This window comes from Haliotis rufescens, unplaced genomic scaffold, assembly GCF_023055435.1.
Source record: "Haliotis rufescens isolate VD_foot unplaced genomic scaffold, xgHalRufe1.0.p SCAF_3, whole genome shotgun sequence".
Lineage (NCBI taxonomy): Eukaryota > Metazoa > Mollusca > Gastropoda > Lepetellida > Haliotidae > Haliotis > Haliotis rufescens.
The window spans coordinates 42,656,812-42,669,164 of record NW_025964001.1 but is presented as its reverse complement, the minus strand read 5'-3'; the positions used below and the strand labels follow the sequence as shown (position 1 = coordinate 42,669,164).

General features: G+C 39.8%; 1 protein-coding gene across 2 annotated transcripts in view; it reads right to left on the bottom strand.

The window, feature by feature from the left end:
- The window catches only part of LOC124123409 (glutamate receptor-like), a 53,910-nt gene that overhangs the window by 27,522 nt on the left and 14,035 nt on the right, over positions 1–12,353 (bottom strand). For both annotated transcript variants that reach the window (XM_046486638.2, XM_046486647.2), the window contains exons 2-4: positions 5,291–5,440; positions 4,154–4,516; positions 3,355–3,557 (exon numbers count right to left, since the gene is read on the bottom strand). In XM_046486638.2, coding sequence (XP_046342594.1) covers positions 3,355–3,557; positions 4,154–4,516; positions 5,291–5,440 — 716 coding nt within the window. The remainder of the gene's footprint in view (positions 1–3,354; positions 3,558–4,153; positions 4,517–5,290; positions 5,441–12,353) is intronic.

The following is a 12,353-nucleotide window of genomic DNA, read 5'->3' as shown; positions in this document are numbered from 1 at the left end:
GTACACTGATATACATTGTTCACCCAAATGATTGTCTTAGTTGCATTGATTAATATACCAAAGTTGCTAGATTTATTACAGTTTCGGGACTTTTTGAATACCTTCATAACTTACATTTATGTAATGTTGGATATATAAGTAGTATTTTGGGGTATATACGAACACTTGAAATTTTCATAAACATAACACATAACATCTGATTTTACCTTTTTAACATGTTTACCAGTTTCAGTTCGGAGCTGATGTGAACAACATGTAAGCTGAGATAGTGCAGCACGGAATTTTGAAATGGAAATATCTTTAAAACAGAATTCGAGGACAAAGGACATTTTGAAAGAGACGTAGGTTACCAATTAAGAACTAGAAACAAGTGTCGTTTGCCATTTATGCTCATAGCATAATTTTAGTCTATATACAAACTTGATACATTATATACACATTCTTGTTGCCAAATATATCCGAAACCAGACCTGAATACAATATCTTTAAGTTATGAAGCTCAGTAGGTTTTTCCATTCACAAAATCTAAAACTAATAAATTGTTACATCTCTTCACATATTTGGTGTCTGGCATATTAATTAGTTTACACCAGTATATAAACTCACTGTTAAAAAGGATATCGGCCACATTCACCTCTAACTGTATGACTTGAAGATGGTGTGACACACACGAAGCGTTTACAAGCAACCATTCGCATTGTTTACATTTATTTTTGCGGATTTCTGAACCATAAAGTTACATTGGAGTAATATTGGTATCAAAATTTGAAAAACATAAATCATATGGGAACGGTTTTATTATATATAAGGATTTGAATACACCACAAAGAATCGTCTTCGCTTGCACAGCAACATGACGAACGTGACGAGGCCATGACAAAGATCTCGAGAAAACAACACACAAATATTTATAGAATGCAACAGTTGTGCCATACAAATACCATTGTTCACAGATAACCGGTGACATTCACAGAAACATTCCAAAACGTTGATACGTTTTGTGGACCACATGCAGAATCAGCTAAAAACACGTCATCTGCAGATAATGGGAGAAATAGCTGTATAATATCAGGATGCATGTGTATGCCATGTTCGCAGTTTTCCTCAGTTTCTAAAGCTCTTTAATATACATGGAAAATATTGGGGGACTTAACACACATCCTTGTCTTAAACCCAATGGACATTCAAAATCTTATGAGAGGTTGTTGTGTTCGAGCACTAGGCCCTTTACACATTACTACATAGATGTGAGAGCATTGAGTAGGTTAGGGTCTTCAGAATCACCTTCCTTATACTTTAGTACAATTACCGCCGTACCCCAACTGTCTGTAAAAAACAGATGAATCAAACAATAATGATAATAATTCATCCATTGAGTCCTTGAAGAATTCAGGTATTATTTTATCTTCACCGGGTTTTAATTTATTGATAGCTGTAGTAATTTCCCCTTCGTAATCCTTTATTAATGCATTGTGTTAATAAATCATTGAACTATCATTTGGTTATGCTTAGTCAATGTGTCTATAATGCAATCGGTATGTCCATGTCCAATGTATTTACTTTTTAATTCACGCGGATGTGTTCACGACGGGATCGTAGCCTTTTGACAATTACGAGTCGGCTCCTCCATGGGTGAGGCGTAAATCAAGCTCCGCGACAGTAGTCTCAGCGTTGGCTCACCACGCCCAACTGATGGACAGAGTTGTGAAACACCACCCTACCCTCCTCTATTTCACGCCTCGGGATGGGCTCCATTTTGGATTTTATTCTCTATATTTTGTAGATATATATTTTTAAATAAGATAACTTTATTTCTGGACACAATGTCAGTCTCCATCACGCCGCACCATGACCGGGTCGGCGAAAGATCCTACTTACTTCATGACGCTGACAGTCGGAACAACCACGTTGAACTTACATATTATTTGTTGCTGGTTGTGCACCAGCATGTGTAATGGTTAAATATTAAAATGACAAAAGCTGACTCGACACTTTTTACTGCTTTGAACATTGATTTCCGACACAGATGTATTACAAGTATAATGAGCTTCAACAATCGATCCCTGGAACATTCAAATCTCGTCAACTCAAAGCAGGATGTTTATGAATTAGTCACGGAGATTTGCAGCTTTCTATTCAGTGAGGAACTCATATTTGCTGAATAACAAAATAGGATAATAACAAGGAAATTGTATACAACCATTTTCACCTTCATTTTCAGTTGGCTTTTAAAAAAACTGTGTTGGATGGGATAAATTTACATTGAACATTACGTTTTGGAATGGATATGGTAAACATGTCTATTGATTCGGCATCCCTCCTAGTTATAACGTTGGCGTGTCGTTGCCGTTGTGGTGTGATCGATTCTTCTGGCAGCGAGGATGACCATGTCCACATGACACTCACTGTTTAAAGCTGTCTCGATAAAAACCAAACACCAGTATAATGAAACTCAAGTCTGCCATTTCGAACAAACCCTCATGACAATTACCGGGGCGTGCTGGGCTGAAGGCGATTTACATGTGAGAGCATTGATTGTAAGTAAGTTCTAATTGCGGTGTTGACAAGGCACGCTCTGAACACAGTGGCAAATAATGAGGAATATACTACCTCCAGTTTGTACAGTGTTGTCTTCCACTCCGTATGTATGTAATATATTAAGTTTTGTTTAATAAAAAAGTATTTGGTTTGGTTTGGTTTGTTGTTTAACGCCGCACTAGAAATATTCCAGCTATATGACGGCAGTCTGTAAATAATCGAGTCTGGACCTGACAATCCAGTGTTTGACATCGTGAGCATCGATCCACGCAAATGGGATCGATGAGTGGCATCAACCAAGTCAGCCAGCCTGACCCCCGATCCCGTTAGACGCCTTTTACAACAAGCAATAAAAAAAGTAAATCCACTATAGAGAGAATGAATGAATGTTGTTTAACGACGCAACAATATTCAAACTACATCAGTTTTGTTGGTTTGTTTGATGTTTGACGCCACACGCAGCAATATTCCAGGTATATGACGGCGGTCTGTTATTATCGAGTCTGGCCCAGACAATCCAGTGATGACATCATGAACATGATCCACGCATTTGGGATACGATGACATGTAAATATAAACCAAGTCAGCGAGCCTGACCACCCGATCTCGTTAGTCGCCTCTCACGACAAGAATAGTCGTCTTTTACGGCAAGCATGGGTCGCTGGAGACCTATTCTATTCCGGATCTTCACGGGTAAGTAGTAGTAGTAGTAGTAACGACGTAAACCCGGCGCACTCAATCACTCACAATTTTCGTGACTGAAGTTACGCCTGTTTAAACATCTAACTAAACTGATCACAACAGGCGGCCACCTACCTTATTGATGATTTTATTGACGCAGACCTCAGAGCACATCAGGACGATGTTGATGACGTTGTTGCTGCTGGTCATGGTTTTGTTGTAGATGACGTTGAGCATGTCATGCAGGCCGATGGTATTCTCATAGTGCTTGACGCTGTACACCTGGTATGTAACGTTGTCCGACGACAACATGCCCGACACCTCCATCGCCTCAAGAGCTGCAACGTGGACGATTGGTTAATCAGACACCGCATGTTAATATGCCCTCTGTGTGTACACATATATACCCCCTCTCTTACGTTTGTGTGTTTTCTTTGTCAAAAGAGGGTATAGGTTGCAATATAAGCGACAAAACCCATCCCATATTCATATTAAATCTCTGCTGAAATCAGAGGCCACTCACTGTACGATTCCGACTGTCATGAGCATCAAACAGTGGTAATACTATGTTTTCGCGAAAAGGTAAGCGTTTCCTGTCCCACCGCTCGGACCCTTCACAAACGCATGCAAAGGCATGTCAATTGTTCACCTAAAAACATGGGAACATATAGTCAAAGTCAAAATAGGGAATTGAATTTTTGTTATTGATGTGTCACGCTCGTCACACCGACGACCCGGGTTCGATTCCCGACATGAGTACAATGTGTGAAGCCCATTTCTGGTGTCATCCTCCGTGATATTGCTAAAAGTGGCGTAAAACCATATTCACTCATTTATCAAGTTGACACGCCATTATATAACTGAAATACTGTTCAGAGGCGTTAAACCCAACTCACTCACTCACCCACTCACTCTAATGCTAGGTAAAACTAACCTGTTTCATCTTCATACAGTATGACGAGAGACTTCCACTGTAGGTAATCGAGCACTGCGAACACCACGTCCACCATATCCGGCACAATGGGGCGGTCATCGTGATGGACGTCGTTATTCTCATTACACTGATTGCTGTCTGGCGAGATACCGTCTTTGAGAAACGAGAAGGCGCCACATATACGCCAGGGATCTGGCTCCACGCTCACATCGGCAGTCTTGGGGGAGACAAAGGGGCTGAGTTGGCCTTGGTAGTGAACGACTGTCGTGTCCTGGAGCTCGAAGTGGTGTTTCTCCTCCAAATATCCGTAGAAGATGTCATTGAGCACCAGAAAGTCAACGGAGGTGTCAATGAAGCCGCGGACTGTAACGAAAATCAGGAGTGAGTGAATATGGTGTTTTGTCGTTTTTAGCCGTTATCTTACTACCTGAGGCAAGGGAATTATCTGACTATAACAGTCCAGTTTCCCCCCTTGCCGAACCCGGCTGTAATTGTGGAGTTATATTTTGGCTGGACTAACGAGTTGATGCATAGTCCAATCAAAATCGCTTTACGAAATCGACTGCAGGATTTGCAAAGGATGTGTACCGTCAACTGGGGTCGACAGATATTTTCCAAATCTCTTCATGTTTTAATCAAGGTGCTTACGTGATTTGATACAGTTCGAGAGGTGAGGCCCGTTTTATTACAATATTTATCTTGTCTGGGCGCCACCATTTTATTTGAAGCAAACGCAAGTGATATGAGAGGTGGAATCTGATTGGTCAGTAAGAGGCGCATAGAAGCGACAAAACTCGCCACTGGTGGCGCTACGATCGGGTCCAGATATTCCCGCCTAGTTCGGAAAGGGTCGACACTGGACTTTTCGAGTCAGTCAACACCAGTGCCTCGGGAAGATGGTCATTATCCTGTTATAGCAGCAAAGGGAACACCAAGACTGGACTTCACGCGTTGTACCCATATTGGGAATGAAACCTTTCCGAACTAGGCAGGAATATCTGGGCCCGACTTCGGTGTTATAAGCGAACGCATTAACCACAAAGCTACAACAATTAATATGGCAAAGGAGCACGATAAATGGGATTTCTGGGATCCTTCAAAACATGTTCAAGTGTGTAAAATGTCATATACACTGACCTTGTTTGAGGAGTGAAAACCTTTCGTTCACTTTTGCGATCGACCATATGACCTTCACCTTCAGCTCGCTTCCCCAGGTAGCGTTATAACCGATGGTCTGTATAGCTTGGTAGGTCATTGGTTCAGTCTCATTTTGAGCGTCTATAGCACCTGCAAAAACACAAGTTTATTCTTACTTTACAACACCTTTTCACATAAATAAATTGTCAATCTTGAATTTTGTAAAATATGAGGTAGGAATTAGGTATTTTTGGCAATGAGCAAATGGTCCTTCTGAATTTTAAAACCATTAAAATAAATAAAACATCATAAAACATCGTGAAACATAAAACATCAATTTTCCTTTTTAGACACAATATAGGAGACAGCTTTTTAGATTGCCCAATACATTAGATATGGGCCTAATATTCAAGAATGACAAAGTGCGTCTCCTTTATCTAATTACAAAACGCTAACACCAGAGAATAAGCAGTCTCGATTACCCGACGAAACAGATTCCATTGAGCGTAAAAGGCAAAATAAAGGTGAAAAATATATGAATGGATCACTGAAAATCAGTGATGATACAAGGTGTTCGCGAAAAGGGTAAGCATGTCCTGCCCTACCGGTAGCACCAAAGACTCACAATTTGCATAAAAAGGAACATGTTTGTTTGTTGTCTGACGCCACCCACCTGTACTCCCGCCATGCAACGGTGGCATGTCAACAAACCAGACAATCAAGTGATGGACCAGAAATCCAGTGACACGACAGCGCATTTACGGATCATGATCTGGATGAAGCTCAAAACGATAAGCCAATTTTAATTTAGGTCTGCTGTGTCAAGTGTAGAGATTTTGCTGCTTATAAGTAAAGTAAAACGTTTACGAAATACAAACGTATATTTGTTTTGCAACCCAGTAGAGGATAGTTGATTGGCTACCTCAGATATGTCTGATAGTAAAATATGCTTGACTGACCACTGCAACGACCGAAAAATGGGGATGTATCTAATTATTAATGTATTTGATGTTTCTGTTGGCATTAATTCCATGATGACCAAGAGGGCCTGGTGAAAGTAACGTCTCTTCTTTTACGTCGCCGAATGTTTAAGTGCAATTTAACGTATGTACACACAGAACTTACATTTCGCCAAGAAACATAATAATCCCATATTTGCTACCAACATTTGAAAATTAATCGATATATCCAATATAAAAGTCTTTGGGCAAGGTTTAAACTCTTTCAGAAACACATGTTTTGTGACTTATGATAGCTTATGTGAATCATGTTTCCCTCTGAACCAACATGGAGAAGGATAAGTAGAACATCGTCCATGAAGATGTTACTTTTGATACAGTTTCTCTGACTCACTAGGTCTAACAGAAGCCATTGAATGAGTTGATATTATGGCATCATGGTAATTTCCATGTATCAATCGCAGTGCTTCGAAGATGGTTAATATCTCGAATGCAAGTATTGACAAAATATCACGGGGACGAAAGACCTTAGCTAAAGAGAAATCAGATATAATAAATGACCCAGAAGTACGATTGCCGGACATAACCTTAAGCGTTGTAGGAATATGTGGGTTTCACAAGGATAATATGCAGAGAATTCTGAACAGTTTAACTCCGCCATAAAAAAAGAACAGTTTTCTGGCCGAAAGAGAGCTTCTGTTGCGTCCCTTAGTCATGCCAGGATCCGCTTAATATAGCCCATGGTCTGACAGCCAAAGTTGTAACGTTACAAGTGAGTGAATGAGGAGCTACACGTGTTGTATTTTCAGTGTAGAGCTAGGTTAACCGGTAGATGTAAGCGCTACGTTTAAATTTGTAACCGTTCGCGCAGCTTTCGTTCTACACTACACGTCACCATTATGACGTTATATCGCTCATTGTGACGCAAAAGATAGGACGTCAGAGTCGTATGTAGAAAAGCGTCAAATTCCACGCTCTTTGTTGTTCCCAAAACTTAAGCTACATTCTCTTTGTAGATTTCTTTCGCATTTTCTGCACGAAATGTATTGCCACACATCCTTTGAATATTGTAGTATCTGCAACTTTGCATTTAGTAACCTATGATTGTAGATATAATTAAATATGCCATCCGACAATAACTTAAAAGTACTTTTCTTTGAATATTAGCTTCCGCGGTGTTGCGGCGGTTAAGTTGGCTGTTTCAATCAGATGGGGTTTATTGTGATTTGCAACCTATGAGCGACCAATCAGAATCGAGTAATTTCCAAATTCATGTTAGAATTCGGTTTAACTCACCTTTGAGCAGTATTCCAGTTATACTCGGCGTGACAGCTTTGTGGCACCAAACCCAGAGTGGAATACAGCTTTAACACAACGAGCACGGATATAGAGCTGATAAGTCTAGAAACACAATCAGGGCGAACCGGGATTCGAACCCACGATCATCGGTTTCTGGTGTGCCCAAGTGACGCACCTCTGCACACCGCACAACGAATTTCGACGCCTCACGGGGGACATAAGTACTTAAGGACAACACGGGGGATATAAGTACTTAAGGACTTAAACATGACGATGTATTTTTGTGTGTTGTGACGTTCCATTCTATTGACTGCCATCAGTACTCACAAGAGATGAAAGGAATTTAAACACATAGATGTATCCGCATTACCACTAATTGGCAAAAAATAGTCTGTTATTTTTCTGTTCCAGAAATTAATAAAAAATAACATGAAATGTCAACTTAGCGTCCTGATTGAATTATTGACAGTAGCTTTATAATGAACATGCGTTGTTACTTAGTTTATTGTAATGTAATTCACATTCTGCTTGTCAGTGAGTTCTCAATATTTAGAGAGCGTGTGTGGTTACACTGGTGAATAGCGAGTTTAATGTCACAGTCTTCAACGGTCCAGTGTCGCCATTGTCATGAAAATGGAACCAGATGAACATGTGCTATATAATCACATCGTTAATTATGTATTATAGCTCAATGTCATCGTACAGTCAAGGCAACCACACAGGCCGTCAGCTCAGATAATTTCTCGCTCGGCGTCCTGCAATTTGATCAACTGAATAATAAATGACATTTCCTGACAAGCGATTATATATTATGATTCGCTGTGAAGACACCAAATAACAAATCTACAACCAGACACACGATCCATCGCTGGTGTTTAAAAAAATACCGAAACACACTCTTTCTTAGATTGTATATTTGTTCTTGAGCTAAGATGAAAAATGAGGGAGTATGGTTTTACGCCGCTTTTAGCAATATTCCAGCAATATCACGGCGGGGGACACCAAAAATGGGCTTCACACATTGTACCGCCCCGAGATGAAAAATGAATCATAGAATAAATATAACAATAATAAAGAAACAGCGTGTTCACTACCCCCGCCATGACGCATATAACAATTGTGTTTGTTTATATGGTATTGAATAAGATGAAAGTTAATGTTAACTATTAAAACAAGAGTCCTATAAAGCGTCAAGGAGAGATAGGCACTAGGGTCGCTTTATATCATCAGAAAACATTAATGTTACATTTATACACACAAAAGGCTCCTTCTCTGGGAAAAATAATTTATGGAAAAATATTTCGAACTTTCGCCTGGATAAGTATCTCTTAGTTTCAATCATGTAACTTCAGTTAGTTTTTAGAAAACTTGTCACCCTGCAAACACATGCACTAAGTAAAATAACATGGATCAAGGGCCGTAACCGTATGTTCAAATCTAAAGACATGTAGCAAGAGAAGTAACTCTGGAAAACCAATTTTTGGCGCTCATTCTCGATAAGCATCTCTCAGATAAGCTTGCAAAGTTTCATTCATGTAACTTCACCCAATTTCACGCGGTATGCACTAGGATGAAAAGTAGGTAGCAAGGGCCATAACTTTGTAAAAAATAGTTTAAGACGTCAATATATAAATTCATTTGAGATCGTAACCAGTAGCATCAGAGTGGGAAATTTTATTTCTCTAACTGAAAATAGATTTTGAGGAAATTTGCCCCATTGAGAAGCGGACGGACGAACGAATTCCATTCCTATATCCAACGCCACACTTCGTGGCGGCGGATAATATGAGAATCAGTCAAATTCGTCACCTTGTCAAACCCCCTGCTACAACCGATTCATAACAGATCTATGGGACTCTGTGAAGGACACAATTTCAAATCATAGTATTGCCAAACCAGTATTGCTTCGATTGATATTTCAACAAAACCCACTTGCCCATGTATCTATGCAAACACCTCGGCTGTCACTGATCGCCTGTAAGTCGAAATAAGGGAACGTTGGGTAACGTTGTACACATTCGAGTTAGAACAACTTGCAATTGGTTTTCTTCAGACGAAGTTTGATCTTGAAAACCACAAACTTATTGGTGATGATTCGACGTACTTGTTGGTGTTGACAAATTATGTTGACATCAGAGTTTTCAAATTTAAAAACGCCGCTTGTAACTGTATAGAATCCCGTCGAACGGTTATTGTTTTGTACACTGTGAACGATTCCCCATAGTCGCATTTGGAAGACGGGTGAGATAGTTATTTGGTTTAGGTGGGTTTGCAGGTTAAGCACCCAACACTCTGGTTCCGCCAATGACATTAAAGATGATGTCACAGGATCCTACATTGTTCTGTATTTGATGTCATTACTTATTTTCCCTGATCCATTCATATAATTTTCACTGCAATTTTGCCTTTTTTGCCGAATTGAATCTGTTTGGGCGGATAATCGAGAATGGTTAATTACTCTCTTTATTCTACCTAGACGTTTTATATTTATTTGATATTACAGTATGTACAAGACTCTTACCTCTTCATCGGCCTAGTTTTGTTTGTTTGTCTGTTTGTTTGTTTGTTTGTTGTTTAACGCCGCGCTCAGCAATATTTCAGTTATATGACGGTGGTCTGCAAATAATCGCGTCTGGACCAGACGAGCCAGTGATTAACATCATAAACATCCATCTACGCAATTGGGATACGATGAGATGCATCAACCACGTCAGCGAGCCTGACCACCCAACACTAAAGCTTAAACGAAATCCGTGTTTGTTCAGAGCTTGTAAGTATGTTTCTTATTAAGCCTTCAGTTGGAGTAAACGACAATGATCTCCATAACACCATTATAATATGAAATAAATTCATATTACTCATCACGTTAAAAGATGGTCGACAGGTAGAGTTTAATGGTATATGGTAAAGGAACCAAGATTAAAATGGGAAAATATATATTCCATATTGGAGTGGGACCCATTTTATGATGGAAAACCAGAGGTGTCTTGACGTGCTGTTACAATAACCGGCACTGATCGCGGCCAATAGCATTGTCAAACACTAGAAATATCTATACTGCTCTCCCCGATGCTGCTCACGTATACATACATGGTCTCTGTGCAACGACACACGGTGTGGTTCTCGATATTGACTAGCAGCGTATACATGCATCAACTATGAGTAACACTGTGACATTCGCCAAAGAGTGCACGTCATTGTTAAAAGAATATCAAAGATAAAAAAAATCTTTGGAGCAAGACTGTTCAGTTTAATGTTGCGCCGGGGGCGGTATAAGTTCACCGTTTCGCGAAAACATGGTACCACCATTATTTGATAGTGATTTATGAACACAGGACTTGTATCGCATGTTCCCATTGTTTTGTCAGGTGAATAGTTGACTTGCCTTTGCATGTGTTTGTAATGGGTGCCACCAGTGTTGCAGGATAGGCTCACCTTTTCTCGAACACCCGGTTTCATCACCATTTGATAGTGATCCTTGAACATGACCTATGGCTTGTACCATAGTTCCCGTGTTCCCTTGATTTGTCAGGTGAATAATTGACTTGCCTTTGCATGTGTTTGTAATGGGTGCCACCAGTGTAGCAGGATAGGCTTACCTTTTCTCGAACCCCCGGTATCATCACCATTTGAGAGTGATCCATGAACATGACCTATGGCTTGTACCATAGTTCCCTTGATTTGTCAGGTGAACAAATTGTCGCTATCATTTCTTTTTATAGTGATTCATAAACACATGCATGTGATACAGTCGGAATCGCATAGCTGAATTTTCTTTCAGAAGACATATCCCATGGTTATAGAAATGGTTTGTTGCTTTTATTTTAACCACGTTAACCTTCTTAATGGACTGAAGCGATCATTACTTCCACCGCTCTTAACAACAAGCTGTAATGTATAAATATAAAATCGACCGTTTGTAGTTTAGTTTTAATCAATATTCAGTCAGGTATGAGTAATTTCAGCCAACACTAATTGACACATGTTCTGATGACAGTCCTGTCGCTTTTGATTGCCTATTACTTTCAATCACATTGATATTAAGGACAGCGATGCAATCACTATAATTGTCGCCAGGTCGCGCTAACACGTCCAACATCATTGATGCTCCACCAAACATCATCCCACAATACTATCGTACATAATATATATCATCATTACTTCAACATCGGTTGCGGCAGACGCAGATCTGCTTAACGCATGACTGCCGTACTCACTTAGAAGTGCTTAGAGAGATAGATCCGCAACCAACAGTTAATGCATCGAGACAACAAGGGGGACATAACTTATTCATTTCCCCCAACCCACCTTAACTTACCTAAGTTACATATATGTGAGTATATAAACACACACACACACACACACACACACACACACACACACACACACACACACACACACACACACACACACACACACACACACACACACACACACACATATAAACACACACACACACACACACACATATATATATATATGAATTATGGATTCATGATACTGAGACAGAAAATCCAACAAACATGAATATTACGATATGTAGATCCTCTATATCTAAATACCATTCTGTAATAACATACAGAATATCACTATATAAAACTAAACACTAAAAAAAGATGAACATCTCGTTACAAGTGGCCGGAGGTTAACAGGTTTGGCTGTCGTGCATCTTGTTACAAGTGGCCGGAGGTTAACAGGTTTGGCTGTCGTGCTTGGAATAATCGAATGACCTTCGTCAAATATACATTACGTCTTCTAACCCAACATATATGTAGATTTGGCCACCATCATCTGATAATTCATTC